This window comes from Camelina sativa, chromosome 8 (genome assembly GCF_030686135.1).
Source record: "Camelina sativa cultivar CO46 ecotype springtype chromosome 8, ASM3068613v1".
Taxonomy (NCBI): Eukaryota; Viridiplantae; Streptophyta; class Magnoliopsida; order Brassicales; family Brassicaceae; genus Camelina; species Camelina sativa.
The window spans coordinates 12,024,035-12,050,392 of record NC_141887.1 but is presented as its reverse complement, the minus strand read 5'-3'; the positions used below and the strand labels follow the sequence as shown (position 1 = coordinate 12,050,392).

The window sequence follows — 26,358 nt, the reverse complement described above, 5'->3', positions numbered from 1 at the left end:
ATCCGGATCTTGATTCTTCTTCTCTAGCTCCCTTGTCTTCTTCACTTGATAGCTCCAATCCTCCTCAGCATCCTTCCATGCTCCTTTGGATCCAAAACCACCTGCTTAGGCTAAAAACTATGCAAATGCAATGCAATTCTACTCTAATGCATAAACAATCCTAAAGCTACTCAATAATGTCCAAACTAGATAGTAAATCATGCAAAAGATGTGAATATACCAAGGTAAAACAAGGTGAAATATATGAACATTAGGTTCACTTGTTTAATCTCCATTTAAAGTTTGTTTCTAGTTATGTCATGTTTCTTTGAGTTTGCATTGTTTGAATTGTCTTGTTTTCTTTCTTTAAATCAGTTTGTTAGTTAAGATTGTTACAAAAGAACCTACATCTGTTTAAGTTTAGATTAAGCATCTTTGTGCATTCTTAGTGAATTGATTAATGCAAATTGTGAATTGATAATTTAATTGAAGTAAAAGTACTACATCACATTTGATAAGAACAATATTCTGATATACGTAATATATTTCCTTTTTTCAAAGAGCCTTCTTATAAATTACTTCACACCACTTAGAATAATCTTGGGCTCAAATCGAAGGATTTCTTGATCCACAAGTAACTTCGACATCTCCTCCTCCGGTAAAGTAACCGATACCACCCTCCCAAACCCTTTCTCCGGGGACGGCATCACCATAATCACCCCTTCTCCACCAACGTTTCCGATCCGGTAACTCACATGCACAGGCCTAACACCGTCCTCAAACACAGCGTCGTACATCATCGGGTCTCCTTCAACGATCATATGCTCCATATTCACAATCGTTAAATCTCCACCGTATACAAGCCCTTGTTCCCCAACCCGGTTAAGATCGGACCGGATTTTCTCCACGGTTAGGTTCGTCACGTGGTCGTTTATCAAACGTGCAACATGTCCAATCCCTTGATCAGCAACGTTAGTCATCTCTAGAGACGAAAAGTTTAACGCGTTTCCGAAGAAACCATAAGGAAGTGGATTAGGCAAAAGCCTCCTGAAGTCCACACACAGACACACTCGATCATGGCTCTTGCGCTTGACTAGAGCGACACGTGTCCAGAAAAGAGCGGCAAACACATCGAACGGTGAGGCTTTGGGGAATATACCCTCTTCTTCGATATATTTCTTGAAGGCGGAGCTAGAGAAACGAAACGTTGCGGTGGCTGTTTTTGTTGAAATGGGCTTAGAAATGGGGGCACTGTTGGGTTTAACGGCGTCAGTATCATCAGTTAAGATGGAGGGTAGTGGTGAGAAGGATGGAGGATGGACGATACATCGACGGCGTTGGGCTTCTGTCCATGATTTTAGCAGAACAGTAAGTGTTGTTGCGTCTGCTTGCCTGTGTGGGCAGCTTAGGCCTATTGCTACTCCTCCCCCTTCAAATTCGTTTATCTGCCAAAATCGTTACAAAAAAATATCAAGGCTTGGAAATCAATACTATTCGGTTGTTGGTTCGATATACCTAAACAGAGATTCCGAAGCTATTGTTCAAAAATAAGCCGTAACTTTATATATATATATACATTTCTTTGATTGTACATAAATCTCTGTTGCAAAACCAGACCATACTTACAACATCTTATCATTTTGTCAGCACAAATAACTTTTAAGATTTAAACTTACCAAATTCATGATATACAGTACAATTTACCAACAAAAACTTTGGCTCCCAAGATCCAAAAATTACTTTGAATTTAGTCAATTTACCTAAAATACTTTAAAACTGAAATTTGACCTAAAACCCAAAACAAATTTATAGTTTTATAATAATTACTATTAATTTATCACCCTAAACCAAAATGAAACCAGACAGAACCTAGATTATGTTTGGTGAAAACTGACAGAACTTTCTCAATCCAATTTTTAGAAGCTCCAAACCGAAACAAACTGATGAACTAAGAAAAACAAACTTATACTATATTATGTGTAAAGGAACCTGTAGACGAAACGGTGCCCAAGTACTCGGATCTTCTGGCATATCTTCCCAAGCCGTTAAATCACTTTCATCATGTCCATCGGCTGATCTTAGCCATTCATCAATACCAACACAGACTTTGGCTTTCAAGGTTCGAAGTCCGGCGTCGTTACGCTTCACCTCCAAGATCCCGTCCGGGGTTTTAGCGACCCGACCAACAACGGGCGGGTACATAGAGAGGAGCTCAGACAACGAGATCCGGACGGAGTCGAGGTCAAAGGACCCGAATGGACTACGAGGGTAGTAAACGATGACGTGGAGAGTGTGTCGACTCATGGCGTTGTCTAAAGTGGTAAACGGGTGTACCCGAGCAGATCTAGATGGCTTGCTGGATACCGCAGTTAGCATTGACTTGACTTCGACCCGGTTCTCTCGGACGATACCCATTTTTATTTAGAAAAAGTTAGACAAAACTAAAAGAGACTGAGTAATTGGTCTGAGTGTGTCTATGAGAAATTTAGAAACACATCTTATATATAAAGAAAACAAAAGATGAACATTTCAGTTTACTAGAAAATAAAAATCTGTACGTGATAAAGGGAAGAGAATAATGTGTAAAGTTTGTTGAGGTGCATTGATCATTGATGGAGAGGATGATAATGCTGGTGCCTGCTAGTAGTTGTACTTGTACCTTGTTATCCAATAAAAACTCGCCTCACCATTAATGTATATACAAAAAGTCAAAAACTATGAAAAATGAAAAAGTCACCGATCGACTTAATGGGTTCTCATAACGCAGTGGGCCTCACAAATATAGGTGGTGGAACATAGGACCGGTTCTATTCATGACGACTGACGAGGACGTGTTAATGGGTTCTCATAACGCAGTGGGCCTCACAAATATAGTCATCTCCAGCGCTAGAAATGGGGAGCGTTACTCAAAAACACAAAAATAATAATATTTTAATTGTATAGTTATATTTTTTATTTTTTATTAGAGATGGACCAATCACAGAAGCTAATGTATTTGCAACAGGGAGAGAAACGATTCTCCCGAAGGACTTTGAGCACCACTGTATTTTCTCTCTCTTAGCTTTTTAATATTTTTATTTTGTTTATTTAGAGTAACTGTGGTTAAGTAACCTCCACGTGCCCCATGATATTATGACTTTGAAAAGTTATTACTTGAAATCCAATGCTTGTCCTGGGCAATCCTATAGCTCCTTTCCTCGGGATAAAGAAAACTTGAAATTATACTTGACATTTGTATATGTCATTCTAAAGCATCTCCAACCCTAACACAATTTTAATGTTGAAATAATATTATATTTGGTGTAGTTTTAAATTTTAACTCTAGAACATTTTTCTTCTCCAACTACAACACCAATTATTAGACTGAAAATAATATTTTTTAGTATTATAGTATTCCCTCCGAAATATAAAATATTTTAATTAAAAACACGCAGATTAAAAAATATTTACTTTTAACAAGTTCAATCACTCAAAAAAAATACTGCATAATAGAAAATATTAAATTAATCTAAAAGTTGCATAAAAACTTTAAAAAATCCTATATTAGGAAACAAAATATCTTCTCTAAAACATCTTATATTATGAAACAGAGGAAGTATTAAACTAAAAAAATTCATTATTATTTAATAGTTTTTAATTTATTAGTTGATATTGTTAAGTCATATTTCTAATGGTTTTTAAAGTCTATTTATATTTGAATCTTGAGTTTTTTCATTGAGAATTTGTGTTTTTGATACTTTTAAGTATTTGGAGATTGATGAACACGATTGATGAAAAGATAGTATTTTGGAGAAAAACGGTGTTTTGCTGTAACTGGTCGGTACCATGATGCCATATTCTGATTGGTATGTGTGGCTGTGGGATCCCATACTCGATGTTGTGATTGGTTGAGAAAGGAATAGATATTTAGAAGTAACAAACAATTGAAATACTATAAATCAAGGACAACCTAGAAAAATATCATGAATTTTCTAAAGAAATTATGTTGTATTAAGCTTTTCCGAGTGTGATCGAATATCGTTTTTTGGAATACAATGCGTAGTATTTATACTATAACAAGCAATTAATTTAGACATTAAATATAATTAGATCTCCATAAATGCGCTTGTATTGATTCAACAATTACTTTGTAATGCTCGGATTTAAATCGACTTGATTTCCTCCGGATCATCTCCTTCAAGACCCATTTCCGAGCACTCTATCTCTTCTTCATCGGTTTCTCCCAGCTCCCTAAGAGTTTGATAATTTCCTGAGCACCTCGGTCCTTATAAGCTCAGCCATCCCCTTTTCAAGTTGTCTTCTTGACACCTCAGGTGACACTTTTTACTCTCCTTCTGGTAAAAGGCTTTGATAAAGGATCCGAGCCTGCTAGCCGAGGATCCGGGTCCAACCTTTGCCCCCATATCTTCGCAAGCTGTCTAGCTCGGAAAACTTAAATCATTAAATGCGGACGCACACTTTTAATTCATATTCCTTAAATTATTTAAGTCATATCATCACATCTCTTCAACTTCAAGGCTTATAACCCTTTTACACTTCTAAAATGTGTCAGCATTTATTTATGATTAGATTGAGTAAGTTCAAAATTGCTAGATTATATCTTTGATAGACTAAAAGTTTGTGTTATATGGTTGTTTTGATCGCATCTTATCTTTGGGTGAAAAAGAGTTCTTCTTTCAGTGGAAAGGATGTCTTCCTTAAAACAGTAGCAATGGCTCGAGTATATGCCATGACTTAATTTAAACTGCTAAAAACCACTTGTTCAAAAGTAATAAATTTCGTGTTTAATTTTTGGCGGAACTCTTTTGAACACTAAAAGAAGAATTATTGGTTAAGTTGGAATAAATACGTTTAACAAATGATAAAGGACGATTAAGTTTGAAAAAGGGGTTTAACCAGGATTTATATATAAAACAAGCATGAAGAATTATTCACTCTCGCCTGCAACGCCCCCAATTTTTTAGTTTTATTTACAAACCTTGAAAAAAAAAGAGAAGTCGCAATTTGTTTCCTTAAGTCATCTTTTTCAGTGTCTATATTAGTTGTTGTACTAGTTCATCTTGCATTTAAAAAAAATATTAATACTATTTCGTTTTCAGATTTTGTTTCATTGCTTTTATTGGCTAATACTGCTTGTCAATCATAATAATTCAAAAAACAAAAACAAAAAAAAAGTTTCTTTTTATTTCTTTGGGATTTCCTTTTGATTTTTTGTGGTACGTTGATCCTTTGTTGTTTGTGTCGAAGCACAAATCCGTTCTAGACACTCACTATGGGAGAAAACACAGAAATACCCCAAGACGCCATGATGCAAATGATGAGAACCCTCTCAGAGCAGTTGAGAGGGCTTGGTGATAGGATAGGCCATTTGGAGCAACCTCAGCCGAGGGTTGATGTTAGTCCAGTCCTGGAACGAAGGAATGTCCGCAACGAGGAGGAAGAATCCCTTGACATGGATGACGATGATGATCCACCACCAGGTCCATTAAGGTGTCAACATCAGCGGAGAGAAGATCCTTTGATGCGGAGCCGCGCTCAAGAGATAGAACCAAGAGAACAAAACTGAGATGTCAAACTGTTACCTCCTACTTTTGCAGGAAAGTCTAATCCGGAGGTTTACATGGACTGGGAGAGACGTATGGAATACATATTCCAATGTTATGGCTATAGAGAAGCTCAGAAAGTAGCCCTAGCATCGACGCTGCTCACTGACAATGCCTTGTCTTGGTGGGATAGGACAGTGGTCGATAAATAGGAACAGTGATTTGCTACCATCAACAGTTAGGGAGATATGAAGTACCTCTTGAGGTTGAGGTATTTCCGTGATCATTATCAATGAGACTTACAAAAACGTTTTAGAAAATTATCTCAGGGAACAAGGATTGGGGATGAGTATTTTGAGGAGTTTGAGAAGCTCATGAACTCCTTGGAGCTGGAAGAGTTGAGCAAGTCCTTAATGGCTCAATTCGTTGATGGCTTGAAAGAGCGTATAGCCCAAAAAGTGGAGACATCTAACTACATCAGTCTACATGAACTACTTCACAAGGCTGTACAAGTGGAGCATCAAATCTAGCGTAAGATGTCTATAAGAAACTGTACTATAAACAACACGCCTTGGAATGCAAGCAATAGCCGGAGCATGGACAAAGGCAAAGCCGTAGACAATAACTCTAGATTTAAGAACAAGTCTAATGAGACACCTAAAACCTCTAAATCCGAACTAGGTAGGTTCCCTAACACTAGTCAATCTCTACCTGTGACATTACTTGTTTTAAATGTCAAGGCAGGGAAAGAGAATCTCTGAACCAAAGGGTGATGATTTTCATACCTAGTGGAGACTATGAGTCTCAAGACGAGCAAGATGAGTACCATACCGATCCAGAGAATGACGTGGAGTATCCTGACATAGGAGAACTCCTTTTGATCTGATGTATGATGAGTGTACTTATCAACCCCATGGAGAAAGTTCAAGGAAAAATATGCACAATTAAGAACAAGGTATGTAATTTGATTATTGATGGAGGTCCTTGTACTAATGTTGCTAGCAAGTATATGGTGGACTGGTTAGGTCTTCAGAAACAAAGCACCTGAGGCCATACAAACATAGGTGGCTTAACGATGACACCAAGATGAAAACTTCTGAACAAGTTATTGTATCATTCAGCATCGAGAAATACCAGGATCAAGTCATTTGTGATGTAGTTCCAATGAGAGCCAGACATCTTCTTCTTGGAAGACAATTGCAGTTTGATCGAGCTAGAACTCACAACGGTCGAACAAACCATTACACTTTCACGCCTAATGAGCGTAAGTTCAACCTTGCCCCTCTAAGTCCCTCCAAATTTGATGAGTTGCAAAAAAACATGAACAAAGAGGTCGAGGTAAGGACTTCTAACCTTTATTTGAGATCCAATGAAATTTGTAATACCATGAGTACCCAGGGCATCGTGCTACTAATGTTGTTCAAAGAATGTTTAAGAACAGGTTCAAGTGAGCTTGAGCTACCCGCTGAAGTACAAGCTGTACTAGATCAATACAAAGACATGTTTCCAGAGGAAATACCCCTAGGATTACCCCTATTCGTGGCATTGAACATCAGATCAATCTTGTACCAGGTTCTGCTATACTAATAAACCAGCTTACATAATAAATTCAGAGGAGACTAAGGAGTTAGAGAAGCAAGTGCGTGATCTCATGGATAAAGGGTACATCAGAAAGAGACTCAACTCGTGCGCTGTACCAGTTCTCTTAGTACCAAAGAAGGATGGTACATGGAGGATTTGTGTGGACTGCCGAGCAATCAACAACATCACCATCAAGTATCGACATCCTATTCCGTGACTAGATGACATGTTAGACGAGTTAAGTGGTGCAATTGTCTTCTCCTAAATTTACTTGAGGAGCGGCTATCACCATGTTTGAATGAGGGAAGGAGACGAGTGGAAAACCGTGTTTTAAACCAATCAAGGTCTTTATAAGTGGCTTGTCATGCCATTCGGGTTAACAAACAACCCAAGCACCTTCATGCGACTAATGAACCAGGTTCTAAGGTCATTCATTGGTAAATTTTTTTTATTTTATTTTGATGACAAACTTATTTACAGTAAGTGCTATTCTGATCACATTAAACATCTAGGGTTAATTTTGAAAACGCTTCGGAAGGAATGCCTTTATGCTAACCTAAAGAAGTGCTCCTTTTTTACTGATAAGTATGTGTTATTAGGTTTTGTAGTGTGTAAACAGGACCCACAGGTGGATGAGGAGAAGATTAAGGCAATAAGAGAATGCCCTACTCCAACTTCGATTGGACACGTTCGCAGCTTTCATGGTCTCCCAAGCTTCTATAGGAGGTTTGTCAGGGATTTTAGTACAGTGGCTGCACCAATAACTGTCGTGATCAAGAAAAACTTGCCTTTCTCATGGGGATAAGCTCAAGAACAGTCCTTCAACACATTGAAAGAGAGGCTCACACAAGCACCATTCTTAGCCCTCCCAGATTTTATGTTCGAAGTAGAGTGTGATGCATCAGGCTTGGGAATTGGAGCTGTACTAATCAGAGAAAAAGACCCATGGCTTTCTTCAGTGAGAAGTTGAGTGGAGCTACATTGAACTATCTAACCTACGACAAGGAGTTTTATGCCTTAGTTTGAGCACTGGAAACGTGGCAACACTACTTGTTATCCAAGGAATTCAACATTTACACCGATCATGAAACCCTCAAGCATCTCAAGGGCCAGACTTCACTTAAGAGGAGACATGCAAAGTGGTTGGAGTTCATTAAGACGTTCCCATACGTGATAAAGTATAAGAAAGGAAAAGAAAACGTGATTGCTGATGCTTTGTCAAGGAGAGATGCTCTTATAGCTACTATGGAGGTTAAAGTAATGGGTTTTGAGCATATCAAGGAGTTGTTCAAAGATGATCCAGAATTAGGATAGTGCTATAAGAAGTATGGAAAAGTAGCATACCAAGCATTCTACATGTAAGATGAGTTTCTATTTATAGACAAGCGGTTGTGTATTCTTCAAGGTTCCATGTGAGTATTGATACTCCCCGAAGCACATGGTGGAGGTTTGATGGGTCACTTTGGTGTTGACAAAATATTGGCCATGGTAATGGAACACTTCTTTTAGCCCCATCTCAAGAAAGATGTTGAGAAATTTTGTGCTTGATGCATTGTTTATCACAAAGCGAAATCCATGTTGCATCGTCATGGTCTTTACTTACCATTAACTATTCCTAATTCCCCTTGGGTAGATATTTCTATGGACATTTTCTTAGGATTTTCAAAGGTTAAACACAAGTATTCAATCTTTGTTGTTGTGGATCAGTTTTCCAAGATGTCACACTTCATCCTGTGTGACAAGACCAATGATGCGACTCAAACCACAAAATTTGTTCTTCAAGGATGTGGTGCGCCTCCATGGAATTCCAAGGACAATAGTCTCCGATGGTGACACCAAGTTCTTGAGTCACTTTTGAACATACTTTAGAGAAAGTTAGGTACAAAGCTTCTATTCTCTACGACTTGTCATCCCCAAACGGATGGACAAACTGAAGTGGTAAACCGAACTCTCTCTACTTTACTTAGTGCCACTCTTGGTAAAACCATGGAAACATGGGTTAATTGCATTCCTTTCATCGAGTTTGCTTATAATCGCGTTGTTCACTCGGCTTCAAAACTATCTCTTTTTCTCCATTAGATTTAGCACCTTTGGCTCAGATAGAACAGGTTTGCCAAGGTGGACTAAGATGAGGAGAAATCATCAAGAAGTTGCATGACAAGGCCAAAGAAAATTTAGAAAAAAAGAATGCTGACAACAAACGCAAGGCTAATCGAGGGAGAAACGAGATTTTTTTCAAACCAGGAGATTAGGACTGGTTGCATATGAGGCCTAAGATATTTCCAACACAAAGAGCCTCTAAGTTATCACCAAGAGGCGACGGTCGATTTTAAGTCCTTGAAATGATCAATGACAACGCATACCGTTTAGAGCTACCAAAGGAGGTAAAATTTCTCACACTTTTAATGTAGCTGACTTGTCTGCTTATGATCCAGGAGATTCAGTTTTGAGGACAAAACCTTCTGAAGAGGGAGGGAATGATGCGGACATCGATCCTACCATCCAAACCGTTGAACAAGATCCTATACCACATCATGTACCAGAAGTACGAGAAGGTCTTATGACACAATCAAAGGCTAAACAACTCAGAAAGAGGTTTAACCTAGCTGTTCAAGACATCGTAAGCTCCCTAGAGCTGAAGGACGTCAACTGGTATGTACCACCATTATGCCGCCACAACGGATATGATCACATTGCCGAGGAAGAGCTTGCTGAAACCTTCACCAAAATGAGCCTTGATCATACCAGCTCCCCAGGTATGAAACCTCTTTTAGCAGGTCAAGGAACCCCAAGACGCCAAGAGAAGACAATGGACCTGCAAGAGATGTGTGATATAAGCTTCACCTCTGAGAGCGATCAAGATAGTGAAGATCAAGACCAAGACATAATGAACATGGACGAACACCAAAAGATTGATAACAGAACTTTCACCCTGGGTATCAATTCTCTATGCAATTGCAGTACAAAGGATTATCAATCTAAATGGTTGGTAAGCTAGCAGATAAAATGCAATCAGAGATAAGTAAATCAAGCCAAGTGATAATCAACCTCTAAAATAGGAGTTTGTGGCATTTCATTCCTCCTGCTGATGTTTCCTCTTCTTTGACATGAATCACACTTAGAGATAATCTCTTGAGTGTCCTTGAACATAGTAGGCCACCACAAACCAGCTTGAAGAATCTTTGTGACTGTCTTGAATGTAGCAAAATGACCACCATATGCTGCTTCATGACAAAGTTCTACTAACCCTTCTATCTCTTCTTTAGTAACACATCTTCTATAAATCTTGTCCTTACAAAGAGTGTAGAGGTAAGGTGCATCCCAATAGTAGTTGTTGATGTCCTTGAAGAAATTTTTCCTAGCATAGCCAACTAAATTTGGTGGCTCAAGACCACAAGCAAGATAGTTAATATAATCAGCATACCAAGGACCATTCTCTTCCAACCTCATGACTTCTCCAAGCTTTTTTTCAAGTCTCATGGCTCTTGTCAAGGAGTTGAATTGCCATTATCTACTCTTCAGGAAGTGCATCACTGATTGGAATCTCATTGTCAATCCTTAACCTTGATAGATGATCAACTACTCCATTCTCAATACCCTTCTTGTCTTGAAGTAGCAATATCCATCTCAACAGTTTTGGTTTAGCATCTTTCTTTGCTAAAAGATGTCTCAATGCTGCATGATCTGTATGAACAATAGCTTTTGAACCCACCAAGTATGACCTGAACTTTTCAAATGCAAAGACAATATGTAGGAGCTCTTTCTCTGTTGTGGCATACTTGAGCTTCATCCAGGGTCCTACTTGCATAGTATATAACATGAAGCCTCTTATCTTTTCTTTGACCAAGCACTGCTCCAACTGCATAGTCACTAGCATCACACATGATTTCAAATGGTAAATTCCAATCTGGAGCTTGAACTATTGGAGCACTAACCAACTCTTCCTTTATCATTTTGAAAGCTTAAAAACACTCCTCATCAAACTCAAACTCAACTTCTTTACACAAAAATCTTGTAAGAGGTCTAGCAATCTTTGAGAAGTCTTTAATGAACCTTCTATAGAATCCAGCATGGCCCAAAAAGCTTCTTATCCCCTTGACTGAATTTGGTGGTGCTAGATTGGTCATCACATCAATCTTAGCTCTATCAACTTCAATGTCTTTTTCTGAAATCTTATGCCCTAACACAATTTCTTCTTTCACCATGAAGTGACACTTCTCCCAATTTAAAACCAAATTTGTTTCCTCACATCTCTTTAAAACCCTGCATAAATTAGAAAGACAACCAGAAAAAGAATCTGCATAGACAGAGAAGTAATCCATGAAAACCTCCACAACATCCTCAATTAGGTCAGAAAAAATTGACATCATGCATCTTTGGAAAGTAGCTGGAGCATTACATAATCCAAATGGCATCCTTATATAAGCAAAAGTACCATAGGGACATATGAAAGTTGTCATTTCCTGATCATTGGGATGTATGGGGATTTGAAAGAAAGCAGAATAACCATCAAGAAAGCAATAATGAGTGTGACTAGCAAGCCTCTCTAACATTTGATCAATAAATAGTAAAGGGAAGTGATCTTTTCTAGATGCAACATTAAGTCTCCTATAATCAATACACATGCGATGTCCAGTTATAGTTCTAGTTGGAATTAACTCATCTTTATCATTCTTAACAACAATAACTCCTCCTTTCTTTGGCACCACATGTACAGGTGAAACTCATGTACTATCTGATATAGGATATATGATACCAGCATCAAGGAGCTTAAGAATCTCTTTCCTCACCACATCTCTTAAGTTAGGGTTTAACCTTCTTTGTGGTTCAATGGAAGTCATTGATTCATCATCTAAATGAATTCTATGCATGCAAATAGTTTCAGAAATTCCTTTAATATCATCAAGTGAATAACCAATAGCTCTCCTATACTTTTTTAATTCACTTAGAAGAGTAACAGTTTCTTGTTCACTAAGTTCTTCATTGATAATGACAGGATAAGTAGAGTTTGTACCAAGAAAAGCATACCGTAGCCCCCTAGGGAGTGGTTTAAGTTCAATCTTGGGTGCTTTAAGCTCACTCCAATCTTCATTTGAGTCTACTTCAACTGAACACACCAATTGCTCTATTAACTCAAGGAAGCTTCCATCATCACTAGAAGGCTTGTGAGAGTTCAAAATCTTTTCATACCCTTCACTATCTTCCTTTAGTAAACCAAACTCTCCTTGTTTAACTGTCAAAGTGCTTTGGAGCTCATCTTCTACTGCTAATTCCTCCAAAAGCTCATCAGATAAAGCATCCATTCTCTCAATGTAGAAAACTTGACCATCAATTGTAGGTTTCCTCATCACTTTGTTAATGTCAAAATTCAAGGCTTCCTTTCCCAAATTCAATTGAATCTTCCCACTCTTCACATCAATCATTGTTCCTGCAGTTCTTAAAAATGGTCTCCCCAAGATGAGTGGATCCTTTGGTTCTTCATCCATTTCAAGCACAACAAAATCGGTTGGGATCTCAAAATGGCCAATCATCACTGGTAAGTCTTCAAGCACTCCTACTGGTGTTCTAACTGACATATCTACAAGAACAAGGGTGATCATACAGTTCTTGAAGTGAGTGAAGCCTAGTCTTTTGGAAACTAAGAGAGGCATCAAGCTCACACTAGACCCCAGATCACACAAACAGTGGCTAAAAGAGAAAGGTCCCAATGTGCAAGGGAGAGTGTAGCTACCAGGATCTTCAAGCTTCTTTGCTACTACCTTGTTTTGAATGATAGCACTACACTCATGAGTTAAGATAACCATTCCTTGTAGAGCTTTCTTCTTTTCCATAACTGCATCCTTGAGGAACTTGTTGTATGATGGGTTCACCAAGAATGCATCAATGATAGGCATTGCAATAGCAACATCCTTCATTTATGAATCAAACATAGCTCTATACTTTCCCTTCATCCTTCTTGAAAACTTCATCAATGGACTTATCTTGCTTTGGTTCCTCAACCACTTTACTATTCCCTTTGTCAACCACAACCTCTTCAGCTTCTTTGTCTTTACCCAAATCTTTCAATATCAATTCATCCTCATCTTCAATCTCAACCACTACCTCCCCTCCTTTAGGCTCAATGTCCCTATTGAGCTCAGTAGTAGGTAGCTGCTTACCACTTCTCAGCATTATGGCATTGATGAACTCCTTTGTGTTTGGTTCAGGTTTTCCTGGTAATGAACCCATTTGTCTTGTTGAAGAGGAAGAAGCTTGTCCCTGGACCTGTGTTTGCAACCTCTCAATCTTAGCATTTAACTCACCATAGACATTCTAAACCTTGTTGTGAATGGCTTTCATTTGTGTGGCAAGTTCAATGGCACCTCTTCCTTGTCCCTCTAGAAGTTTTCTAAGTAGAGCATTTTTGTCATCTACTTGACCTTGAGAGTGGGGTGCATTCATTTGTTGCTGAAGGTGGGAATAGGTTTGAGGCTTGACTTGGTATTTCCCTTGAGGTTTTGGCTGATAATTGGGTTGGGAAGGAAAACCAGGTGGATTTTGTGTTGGATAAGTCTGATCTTGTGGGTTCTCCACATTGGTGCTGCGGTAAGAGAGGTTAGGGTGGTTGCGGTAATTAGGATTGAACTTGTTATACCCTTGGCCACCTACATAGTTGACTTCCTCTTGACCCTCAACACAAGCTTCCATACCTTCTTGATAAAGTTCACAGACATTGACAAAGTGAACTTGCTTTTGATTTGCCATAATCATCTTATCCATCTTGTCATTCAAAGCTTTAATCTCTTTGCGGTGCTGCTCATTCATATCAGTATAGTTCCTTGGAGTTCTATCATAATCCTCTCCATAGTTACCATCACTTTGAGCAAGATTCTCAACCAACAACATTCCTTGTTCTGCATTTTGGCCCAAGAAGTTTCCATTGCTTGTTCTATCAAGAAGTATTCTATACTAAGGCAAGACTCCTCTATAGAGTGTACTCAACTATGACTCATTGGAGAAACCATGATGTGGACATTGAGAGATATACTCCTTGAATCTTTCCCATGCTTCACAAAAACTCTCATTTCCCTTTTGAGCAAAGATTGATATCTCATTCCTAAGTCTTGTTGCTCTTGTAGTAGAGAAGAATTTGGATAGGAAAGCCATCTTACATTGATCCCAGGAGGTAACGGTGTTGTGAGGCAGATTCTTTTCCCAAATGTGAGCCTTGTCACCAAGAGAGAATGGGAAGAGGCGTAGCTTGAAGGCATCTTCAGAGATAACATTTATCTTAACAGTCCCACAAAACCTATCAAATTGATCCAAGTGATAAAGGGGGTCTTCCATTGCCAAACCATGAAATTTTGATCCATGCACCATGTTGATAAGGCTGGCTTTGATCTCAAAGTGATTGTTCTCAATTGGTGGAGCTCTAATACCAGTGCGGTGTCCATTGACATTAGGTGCATCATAAGCTCCAATGAGAGGGGCTTGTCTTGGTACATGGTGGGGAGCTCTATCATCATTGGGCTGGTCATTTCCATTATGACCAGCAGGAGGTGGAGGGTTGTGTTCCATAGCTTGTCTGGCTAACCGGCGATTCTCTCGCTCAAAACGGTAGATGTCGTCAACACGCTCAATCAAGTCTGCTTGGCCTTGACTTCTCAAGTTCATACACCCTGCAAAAAAGAATTCAAAACACCAAAGCAAAACAAGCAAGTAACAATGTAAACTAAATTAATAGGCTCAAGCAAAGTTGAAATCCTAATGGTCAAATTGAATGCAAATGGGCAACGACGCCAAATTGATGTAGTACTTTGACTTCAATTAAATTATCAATCTACAATTTGCAATAATCAACTCACTAAGAATGCATAAAGATGCTTAATCTAAACTTAAACAGATGTAGGTTCTTTTGTAACAATCTTAACTAACAAACTGATTAAAAGAAAGAATACAAGACAATTCAAACAAGACACAACTAGAAACAGACTTTAAATCAAGATTAAACAAGTGGACCTTGGGAAAGGTAATTGACTTGGGAGATAGCTAACCAATCATAGATGTATAAGCAACAATCAAGAACAATCCTATGGCTAAGAACACTTATGCAAATCAATCCATTTCCATGATAAAGATCCTATGCTAATCAAGTGGTAATCAACAATTTCCAAAGGCAATCACAAGGTAAGAATGCATTATACAAAAGTCTAAATACCACTAAGCACCCTAATCATCAATTTCCATTGGCTAGGAATGCAAAGCTCTTGAATAATTTGGTTCAGGAATTTCATCAAACACCTTCTTGGCATGGAAATCCTATTGTCTAGATTAAAGCTTGATCAAGGTTATCTAGCATTATTAACACTAATCAAGATAGGAAACACATAAATAAGCCTTAGATAGATCAATCATCTATCTCCCTAATCTACCTAGCCCAAAGTTCTAATTATCTATTCACTCATCATCATGATCACACAAAGGAAAGAGTTTGTCTTTGTGAAATCATAATAAGAGATTATAGATTAAGAGATTTGAAGAAGAAATTGCTATTAAAAACTTAAAAGTACTTGATATGCTCAAATATACCCTAGAGCTACTCTCTCAAATTAAGAGATCAATTGTAGTACTTAAGGGCGAATTCCACAAGGACTCTAGATCACACAATAGATTTAATAATCTTTTAATTATGCTAAACAGAAATATTAATTTAAAAGCAATACAAAAACAGAATTCAAAAGTGTTGTAAATTCAGGAATTAAAAACGCTAGGCCTAGGAAATTTCTCAGGAATTTATGAAATATTAAATCAATCAATAAATTAGGATTCAAGCAATTAATATCATATCTAGAACTCTAAACTCTTTGTAAAATAAATCAGTTCTCACTGCAAATATTATCTAAGTTTAAAACCAGAAAATCCAAATCTCTTTGCAAAATTCTAGGTAATAAATCAGCTTTAAAAACAAGTTTAGATTGTTCACAAAATCACTAAATCAAATCTCTTTGCAGAAAGTAATTTTGCTCATCAAAAGGTTTTATCAGCAAAATCAATTATATTCTCATATCAGTTTATTTTCCTAGGTATTAATTCTAGGTGATCAATCAAGAATTAATATGAAGAACAACCTAAGATGAAGATCTAGAAAGATAAAGAATCCTAAAAATAACATATCTAATAACTCATAAAAACCCTATGAAAAACCCTGAACCTAACAAGAGATCTACTCAGACATAATTGCAAGAACACAAATCATGAATAAAATAGATAACAATAAGAGATTAAAAGAAGTAGAAAAGGAGTTCTGAATCTTCTCTAGAAGGAGTCTTGATTCTTCTCTCCAAAAACTCTCTAAATCTCTCAGGGATTTCTCTCTCGAAAGGTTGCAGGAAAAATAAAGCTTGAAAATAACTTATGTCTAAACAATGACCCAAAAATCCTATTTATATTCCTAAAAACGTATAGGGACTAATGATGCAAATATGGGCAACTTTGGGGCAACTTTGTAAAGCTTCAAAACTTGTGAGAAAACTTCTGATTCTTCTGCTGGATGATGCATCGATCGACACCATCACTTGCATCGACCGATGCAAGTCTCTGAACTTGTCTCCCAACTTCAGAGCTTAGCCTCAATGCTTGAATGTGCTCCAAATCCTCCTATTTAGCTCCATTATGCTCCCATCCATGCTAAATCCTATAAAAACTCAAAAGACTCTAAAAATACCAAAAAGACTCTATAGATAAGACTTATATCATGGCTAAAAACACCTAAAAACCATGATATATCAACTCCTCCAGACTTAGCCTTTGCTTACCCTCAAGCAAAACATAAACTTAGACCTGTGAAAGAGGTTTGAAAATGCAGGAACTCATTTTCTTTTTAAAGTAATGTCATGATCATCCAAACCATAATCCATATGCTTAGCAGATAATCCAAATCGAACCACCATGTACTTCTCCGTTGACTTTCATAGCATCCCAAATTCAAACAAAATTCCACTACTTCCTCCATTAAGCCTTCATTGGTGGGCCTCATCAATTTGATCAATGTCAGGAACCTTCTAGACTCATTCCCGTACAATACCATAACAAGGAAGACATATCTTTTACCACATGTGGTACTCGTTCTCTTCCCTAAACTTATTCTATTTTATCTTCCTTAGAGCTTTGCTTTGTTTTTTTTTTACTATTCTTTTTTTTCTCAAAGTTGTAGGCGAATAATGGGGTCATCGGTAATTTACCTACCCCTCGCTTCCAAGCTTTGTGTGATCATTTGACTCAAGAGTAGAATAATTAGGTCACAGGTAATTTACCTACCTCTCTAAACTGATCAAAATCATTTCATCTTTTATTCTCTCTTTTTTTTTTAAACAAAGCTCTCACGAAAAATCTTTTAAACTTAAATAAGGGAGAGGAGTACCAATTTTTTAAAAAATCTTACTTGTCAGGTATGAACAAGGAGTCAAACTCTATGAACATCAATCTCCTTGATGAGGTAAAAAGAAAAGTGCAGAAATTACCTCAGGCGTTTGTGGATTCTGTTGGAAATTCGGATGTCACTGGTTCACTGGTCAGCCTTTGGATTTTTCATTAGTCGGATTATGGATTCAATCTGCAGCATTAATCAACCAAGGCAGTACACTAAAAAGAAAAATCATAGTTCCCAACAAAAATTTTGACTCAATAAAACAATTTTTTTTTTTTTTTTTCAAAAACAAAAATGTAGTTAGTAACTGCCTCCCCCAGACTTAAACAACATTGTCCCCAGTGTTATCAAGTAAGATATTGGCGAAGAAAAATAAACAAAAACGAATAAGTATTGAAATTGTGAACAAAGTCGTGTTACCAAACTGGACGTTCTGTGTCGACCGATGCTGATGGTGTGTCGGTCGATGCACTCTGCAGATGCAGAGAGTTCAAACATTACTCCTGAGTTAGCTGCGATTAATTTGTGTTTCTCTCATTCCTTGGATGTTAGCACTGCTAAGAATCACTCAAACACAAGATTAAACGTAACATGATAGATAGAAGTTCATAATTCAATACAAATTCAAACTGACTCAAAGCAAAAGTAATAATGACTCAAAGTGGAAAAGAAAAACCTATGAGTGGGTTGCCTCCCACTAAGCGCTTGTTTTCAGTCATTAGCTTGACTGTGTCGGATCTCAGGCATACCTTTGAAATTCTTATTGATGATAGGAGAAGATTTAGGTGATGCATACCTTGGACTTACCTGTGGCTTCTGGACTGTGGAATGATGAGATTTCAGCTTAACAACTGGTCTAGGACTTTCAGCTAAGGAATCAACTAGAGTATCTTCGGTTTTTGACAAGTCCGGACGTTCTCTTGAAGGTGTGTCGATCGATGCAACAGCTGCATCGATCGATTTTGTGTCTGCAACTCGTGTCTCTTCGACGATTCTGTAACTTTCCTCAGCCATTTTCTCAACAGTCTCCATCTCTTTGACATACCCAGCAATAATGTCTTCATGAAGCTCTATGATTGGATCAAAAACAACCTCCACAGAAAATGTCTGACTATCAATAGTAGGAATCCTTCTCAGCTTGTCCATCTCAAAGTTCATGACCAAACTATCCACATTCAGAGATATGTGTCCCTTCTTCACATCTATGATGGCACCATCTGTAGCCAAGAAAGAGCGTCCTAAGATGAGAGGATCACTAGGCTCTTTGTCATACTTCAACACCACAAAGTCAGTGGGAATCATGCAATCTCCAATCTTGATTGGAATATCCTCTAAGACACCTTCAGGAATCCTTCTGGAACGATCAGCTAAGATAAGAGATATCATAGTTGGCTTGAAATCTGTCATCCCAAGTCTCACAACAACAGAATGTGGCATCAGGTTAATACTAGAACCGAGATCACAAAGTGAATGAGCAAACCGTTCTGCAGAGATAGAGCAATCAAGTACGAAACTTCTAGGATCTGGTAACTTCTCAGCAGTCCTGCACTGAATTACTGCAACACTTCCTTAGAAACAACCACTTCTTGTTTCATCTCCTTCTTCCTCTTTGGAGTCTGATTCAACAGAATTGAGCTGACATCCTTGGTTAGCAAAGCTCCTTCCTCAGGACTCAAACCATTGGTGACCATTCTCTTCACATACCAGGAGAAAACTTGACAACATCAATCAAAGGCATCTCTATCATCACCTTATCCATCATAGCTTTGCATCTAGCTTCTTCAATCTCCTGCTTAGACCTCCTAGGCTTAGGAAAAGGGACCTTAGACTTGTAAGCTTTTTCAGAATCGATTGGTGGAACTGGAACAGAAACCGAAGCTGTTTGCAGGAGGTGTTGATCGATGCTGATGTTGTGTCGATCGACGCTGGATGGTGGTTGCATCGATCGATGCTGCTGTGTATCGGTCGATGCAACATCAGCTACCGGATAGTTGTCTTCTTCCTTCACTGAAATTGCATTACAAACATGTTTGGGGTTCGACTCAGTTCTTCCAGGGAGAAAACCTTCTTGCCTTTTAACAGACCCAACAGTCTGAATAACTTAATTCTCTAGCTTCTTGACATGAATGTTTAATGCATCGATCTTCCCGTTCAGCTCATTGTAGAAATTGTCAACCTTCCCATTGAATGTTACTGTCAACTGCTCTTGACCTTGAAGAATCTGCTCAAACATAGCCTCCATTCTACTCTCAGAAGTCTGTGGGGGTGGAGACTTATTAGAAGAATTACCATAGGTCATTGTAAAGTTTTTGTTCTGCTGTTGCTTCTGGTAATCCGGCTTAGGAGTATAGCCTGAAGAGTTCCCACTGTAAGGTTTGTTGCTCTGCTGATTTCTAAACTTCAGACCCTGATATCGAGCTCCATACACATAGTTGACATCTTCTTCTGTAGTCTCTGGCTGTGGCTCAAAAATCTCAACATTTTCAGCAAAATGGACAGACTTCTTTCCCACAAGAAGATTGTGAACTGAATCTAGCTAGCATTAACTGAAGCTAGCTGATTTGAATCATGGCCTTCATGTGCCCTTTTCCGCTCTAGGTCTGCATTCTTGGTATTGTTGCTTGATGCTAGCCTCTCTATCAACTTTTCAGCCTCATCTGGGTACCTTGTCTTGAAGTTCCCATCACTAGCAGCATCCAAAGCCATCTGATACCTCCAATCAATCTCGTTGAAGAAAATATTTATCAGTTGCACCTCTGAGAACCCATGATGCGGACAATCTCTCTGGTATGCTTTGAACCTTACCCAAGCAGCTTTGTACGATTCAGCTGGTCCTTGTCTAAAGGTGGAGAGCTTAATCCTCAGCTCATCAGACATCGCATCATCATAGAAGTAGTTCAAGAATGCCACCTTGATGTCATGCCAGGTTGTCAAAGATCCCGGTTTGAGTTGCCTTAGCCAATGAGAAGCTTCCCCAACAAGAGAGTAGGGGAAAAGTTTGCAATAGAGATAGTCCTCTGTGACTCCATTAGCCTTGATGCTTGTAACTATATCCACGAAGTGCTCAATGTGGTCTAGAGGTTTCTCATGAGGCAAATTCTGGAATGGTCTTTGCAAGAGCAAAGTAGGCAGGCTTCAGCTCAAAATCATTCCTTGGGAATGGAGGAGGGACAATTGCGGAATGGTTCTCATAGAATAAGTCTGGCCTGTTGAAGTCCGCAAGAGTCTTGACAAGCTCTCCATTGTTGTCCCGTCTAGGCTGAAGGTTCTGCTGGTTGTTACCATCCAAATCCGCACCATTCGCACCGTTTCTGGCATTGCATCGATCGACGCCAAGGTTGCGTCGGTCGATGCCTTCCTGGTTGTGTCGATCGATGCCATCGTTGCTTCGCTCGATGCCATGTGCATCATCCTCAACCAAGACGAATTCTTCCTGAATAACTCGTCCTTCAACATCAAGTCTCCAGCCTCATCAGGTCTCAATATGAGTGTTTTGACCATCTTCGCTGACTTGGCTGCTTTTGTGTTATCACGCTCTAGTTGTCCTAACTCTTGGTTTGTAAGCTTAACAACCGGACCAGTAGGATTTTTCCTGGTGCTAGGCTTAGGCATGTCCTGAAACACACAAGAGAAAAGAAACAAAAGCGTGTGAGTTAAATAGAAAAATAAAAATCTAGACAAAATCAAAGACTTTAATCTAATGGTGAATCAAAAGAGTCCCCGGCAACGGCGCCAAAATTTGATATGCTAAAATTTACCCTAGAGCTACTCTCTCAAATTAAGAGATCAATTGTAGTACTTAGGGGTCGAATTCCACAAGGACTCTAGATCACACAATAGATTTAATAATCTTTTAATTATGCTAAACAGAAATATTAATTTAAAAGCAATGCAAAAACAGAATTCAAAAGTGTTGTAAATTCAGGAATTAAAAACGCTAAGCCTAGGGAATTTCTCAGGAATTTATGAAATATTAAATCAATCAATAAATTAGGATTCAAGCATTTAAGATTAGATCTAGAACTCTAAACTCTTTGTAAAATAAATCAGTTCTCACTGCAAATATTATCTAAGTTTAAAACCAGAAAATCCAAATCTCTTTGCAAAATTCTAGGTAATAAATCAGCTTTAAAAACAAGTTTAGATTGTTCACAAAATCACTAAATCAAATCTCTTTGCAGAAAGTAATTTTGCTCATCAAAAGGTTTTATCAGCAAAATCAATTATATTCTCATATCAATTTATTTTCCTAGATATTAATTCTAGGTGATCAATCAAGAATTAATATGAAGAACAACCTAAGATGAAGATCTAGAAAGATAAAGAATCTTAAAAATAACAGATCTAATAACTCATAAAAACCCTACGAAAAACCCTGAACCTAACAAGAGATCTACTCAGACATAATTGCAAGAACACAAATCATGAATAAAATAGATAACATTAAGAGATTAAAAGAAGTAGAAAAGGAGTTTTGACTCTTCTCTGGAAGAAGTCTTGATTCTTCTCTCCAAAAACTCTCTAAATCTCTCAGGGATTTCTCTCTCAAAAGGTTGCAAGAAAAATAAAGCTTGAAAATAACTTAGGTCTAAACAATGACCCAAAAATCATATTTATATTCCTAAAAACGTCCAGGGACTAATGATGCAAATATGGAAAACTTTGGGGCAACTTTATAAAGCTTCAAAACTTGTGGGAAAACTTCCGATTCTTCTGCTGGATGATGCATCGATCGACACCATCACTTGCATCGACCGATGCAAGTCTCTAAACTTGTCTCCCAACTTCACAGCTTAGCCTCAATGTTTGAATGTGCTCCAAATCCTCCTATTTTAGTTCCATTATGCTCTCATCCATGCTAAATCCTATAAAGACTCAAAAGACTCTAAAATACCAAAAAGACTCTATAGATAAGACTTATATCATGGCTAAAAACACCTAAAAACCATGATATATCAGTACTCAATCATTCAACAAACCAAGAGTAGATAAGCTTAAGAACCCTAAATGTCTGCTAAACAAAAGATAAAACAAAGAGATAAGTCTCCCCTTAATAGGGTTAGAGTATTTATAGTAAAATAGAAGAGAAACAAGGTCAACCCAAAACAAACTGGGTCAAACCCGGTTCAGAACTAAAACAAGTGTGGTGTCCGGCGGCTACGGGGTCGGTTTGGCCATTGGTGAAGTCGCGTGGCTCCATCGGCCATGACTTGGCCGCTTGAGCTGGCCGCTGATACCTCATGATCTTCATCTGACTGAGCTCCATCGGCCATCTCTTGACCGATGGGGCTGTACCACTTGCTTCACTCAGCCACCATTTAACCGATCGCCATGGCCGCATGTGGTCCCTGACCTTGACGTCCAGGAGTGGCATCAGTTATCACCTGGTCGATTGGGAGTGACCGATTGGGACAACCGGGGAGCTCTTGACCGATTGGGATGGCCGTGTATGCTTCCTGATCCTTTGTCACTTCTTCAGCTTCACTTTCCGGTCCAGTGATCTGAGGATAGGCCACATTGAGTATTAGGTAGATTAGATTAAGCAATTTGTTCTATAAATCGTAACATTTGTCACTAAATTTGTACATTTGTCACTAAATTAGTTTGGCCATTAAAGACTGGAATGGTTAAGTGATTTGACCCAACCCGCCGGTTCAACCACTGATTAGCGGATTTTTAGTGGGTTTTCTCGGTTTGATCCGGGTTTTAATCTATCTGGTTTTTAAAGGTAAACTGGACCTGAATATCAACTAGTTCGCGGGTTAAACCGGTCCAACCGGCTGGTCCGGTCTGGGTTTCAAAACATTGGTTGAGGGTAATCCCGAGATTTGGAGCTCAGGCTAGGAAGCGAGTGACCAATCCTTCTCGAGTTCAATTGAGAACCACATCCTATTATGTGGCGTGTAGAGAAAATGGACACCGAGTCTCCTGTTGCTGGAAGGCAAACCTGTGCACTCCATGACCGGGAGATGTTGTGGTATGTTGGGAGTGTCATGCATTTGAGCACCAAGGACACAATTGCCCGAACCGGATTGTGAGTCCGGATGAGAGTGAACCAAGCAACGGTGAAGCTCTAGTGCATGCGGCCTCAACCTCTTTGATCCCACCCGCTGAACCAAGTACCAACCAGCCACCTGAACAGTGTGAGTGTAACTGTAGGATGTGTAAGTTCCTAAGAGAACCCTAGGCACCTGTTAGCCGTGTTTGTATGGTTATGTGTAAACCTTTTGGGGGAAAGGTTGGAACTTAATTTTTTTTGGTATGTAATATTTCTATCTAGGTCTTGAGGGGAGTGGTACTAAGTCTTTAGCCTTGTTGTGGTTGTGTGTTGTGTGATTGCTTGTTAACCCTTTGTGTGAATGATTGCTTTTTTTTTGTGGGGATTGCTTGCATGATGGTGTAGATTGCATATAGGTTGCACAACTAACCATATGTTTGAGCTTGTGTTGAATTGGCATGATTGATTGAGGATTCACCTAAACGCCGTTAGAGTGCGATCTGACAAACTAGAAATAGCACGAGAGTGATCGAGGAGGACACTCGAATCGACTGGGACAAGATAAGGGAGAATGGTGATAAAAAAAAAAAAAAGGGAAGGTCGAAATAATTGAACCGGGGGGACAATCAGATTGGAAAGAGAGAATGCTACTGTAATGACCTGTATCAAGAAGTAAGTACCGGACCAAGAAAACGTGTCCGAAGGACGTGGACATACCTCAGAAAGATAGAGAAAAGAAAATCTCAAGGAACGACCCAAGTGACTTGTGAAAGAAGTTACCAAGTCGCGGGATGGTCCAAGACCGAAGACTGGATGAGAGCCGTCAGGACATCGGGACTGGACAAGGAATGATCGAGAACGTTGGTGAAGAGATCAAAGAAAGGGTAAAGAAAATAATGGCCATGGAGGAAATGGTGAAAAAGACGTAAAACAGTCCATAAAAATATAACGGCCATGTACCAGCTGACCGGCCAATGTACCGCGGGACCGTGGAAGGGACGGACACGGTACATGTCAAGTACGTGTGGGACGTACAAGCTGAATGGAGAAAAGCGGAAGGGACCCAAACGAGGACACCGTACGTGAGGTACGAGTGGGTCGAAAACGGGACAAGGAACAATGCACAAGCGGACAAGTACGGGATGTACTTGGGATGCAAGAGAGACGCGGGAAAGGAGAAGGAAATGGAAGAGTCTCTGCATGGGAGCTCAACGCCATGTGTCACAATCTCAGCCCTCCTCCGCCAGCGAGTGAGAAGCACGCGCGCGGAGATCTCTTCTCCCGCTGCCACTTGTCGCCTGCATGCAAGAAAGAAGACATTTGTGCAGTAGATGGACTCGAGAAATGAAGAAGCCACTCGACCATAGCACTCTACCGTGCATGGTCGAGCACTTCAAGCCACCTTTGTATTTTGTATGTTAGCTAATTTAGGGATTCCCTCTTATCCTATAAATATCTCTTGTATCCCATGGCTGCCCAGAAGTGAGAATAGGTCAGAAAAAATATTTGTAGCCACCAAAAACCTAGTTTTTACCCCTTTTGGGTTTTTAGCATTTGTTTACATCATTTGCCACTTTTGTTCTTGCTTTTTCCCAGATTTTCATACTTTGTAAGCTTCATAACTTTCTGAGTATTGAGAATCTGAGTTTGCTTATCTGTATTAAGTTAAAGATCTCTTTTTTATCTTTCTCATCATGTTAGTTTCATTAATTTATGGGTTTGAGTTTTTCATCATCATAATCTGTTCATCTGAGTAGTGAGCTAGGGTTCTAGAGATGGATTAGGTTGGTTTAGGGTTATGGGTGTTTAGATTGGCCAAGCTTGTTTGTTCATAGATCTCTTCCAGATTAGGTGTTCTCTAAGTTGTTCTTATATCTGAGAGGGTAACAACAGATCTTAAGCTTCCTTGCATCATACCAATGTTTAGGTTGTTAGATAAAGCTAATGCTAGAGATTACTATGCCTAGTCTAAGAGATTAGTTTTCTAGGGTGGTTTTTGACAAATAATGATCTGGATCTTTAATGCCTGTTTCTTCATCTCTTAGCTAATGAGAATTAGGTCTAAGAGTGTCTAAACTTGATTATTTTTGTCATGAGAGTGGATTAGTAAGTCATTAAGATCATTGTCTAGGGATAGCTCATGTTGATTGAGGTTTGTTGATCAGTTTAGATAGTCATAGCCTAAGTCCAGCCCATGAATCCATCTCTAGGAGCCTACTTTGTTTATTGATTGTCTGTTATTGCATCTAGTCTTGTTTCATTGCATTTTAATCTGTTTAATGTTTTCAAAATAGCTTCTGTTCTTTGTATTTCACCACTCGACCACACAAACGGTCGAGTGCTTGATCGAGCACCATCTAGGTTGCTTAGTTTACATTTTGTTTCATTCTTGTTTCACTTAGCTTACTTTCTGTTTATGTTCTGCATCTTTATAGCCTTGTTTCATTGCTTATATCTAGTTATTGCCACTGTTTAATTTAGTTTCAGCATTGTTTATCTTTGTTTATCTTGCACTTAGTTTCTGTTCTAAGTACTTTACATTCTGCATTTCATAATTGTCATTAGGTTGTTAGTTCAAAACCCATATCATATCTGGCTTAACTTGAACTAGAGTTCACATCTTAAGTGCTTGCATAATCACCCTTTATGGATTGACATCCTTTATGCTACAACTACATAAGGGTATTGAAATACCTTGCATCCCATTTGATAATCTTAGCCTAAGTCTGTTTGTTTGTCATCATCCAGTCATTCATAGGTTCACACTTACACACAGTATAAATCATGTTTCAATTGGCGTCGTTGCCATTAGGGTGTTGATTTGTTTCATTTAAGATTTCAAAAGGTTCAAG

At 38.7% G+C, this 26,358-nt stretch overlaps 3 protein-coding genes and 2 non-coding genes across 5 annotated transcripts; 2 read left to right on the top strand and 3 right to left on the bottom strand.

Moving 5' to 3' along the window:
- Positions 1 to 446: 446 nt before the first annotated feature.
- On the bottom strand, positions 447 to 2,698 carry LOC104707106 (acetyl transferase 1). The gene is made up of 2 exons (XM_010423386.3): positions 1,969 to 2,698; positions 447 to 1,424 (listed from the first exon to the last, which is right to left on the bottom strand). Exons 1-2 carry the CDS (start codon positions 2,392 to 2,394, stop codon positions 555 to 557), a joined length of 1,296 nt encoding a protein of 431 aa, XP_010421688.1. The 5' UTR covers positions 2,395 to 2,698; the 3' UTR covers positions 447 to 554.
- Positions 2,699 to 10,130: 7,432 nt separating this feature from the next.
- Positions 10,131 to 10,583, bottom strand: LOC147939981 (uncharacterized). Its single transcript, XM_087461101.1, has one exon. The coding sequence runs from the start codon at positions 10,581 to 10,583 to the stop codon at positions 10,131 to 10,133; it is 453 nt and encodes a 150-aa protein (XP_087317227.1).
- A 1,244-nt stretch (positions 10,584 to 11,827) lies between these two features.
- On the bottom strand, positions 11,828 to 13,018 carry LOC147939980 (uncharacterized). The gene has a single exon (XM_087461100.1). It carries the CDS (start codon positions 13,016 to 13,018, stop codon positions 11,828 to 11,830), a length of 1,191 nt encoding a protein of 396 aa, XP_087317226.1.
- A 1,082-nt stretch (positions 13,019 to 14,100) lies between these two features.
- LOC147939979 (small nucleolar RNA R71) lies at positions 14,101 to 14,207 on the top strand. Its single transcript, XR_015564951.1, has one exon. It is a non-coding gene; the product is annotated as a small nucleolar RNA R71 (small nucleolar RNA).
- Positions 14,208 to 20,269: 6,062 nt separating this feature from the next.
- LOC147939978 (small nucleolar RNA R71) lies at positions 20,270 to 20,376 on the top strand. The gene has a single exon (XR_015564898.1). It is a non-coding gene; the product is annotated as a small nucleolar RNA R71 (small nucleolar RNA).
- Positions 20,377 to 26,358: the final 5,982 nt, after the last annotated feature.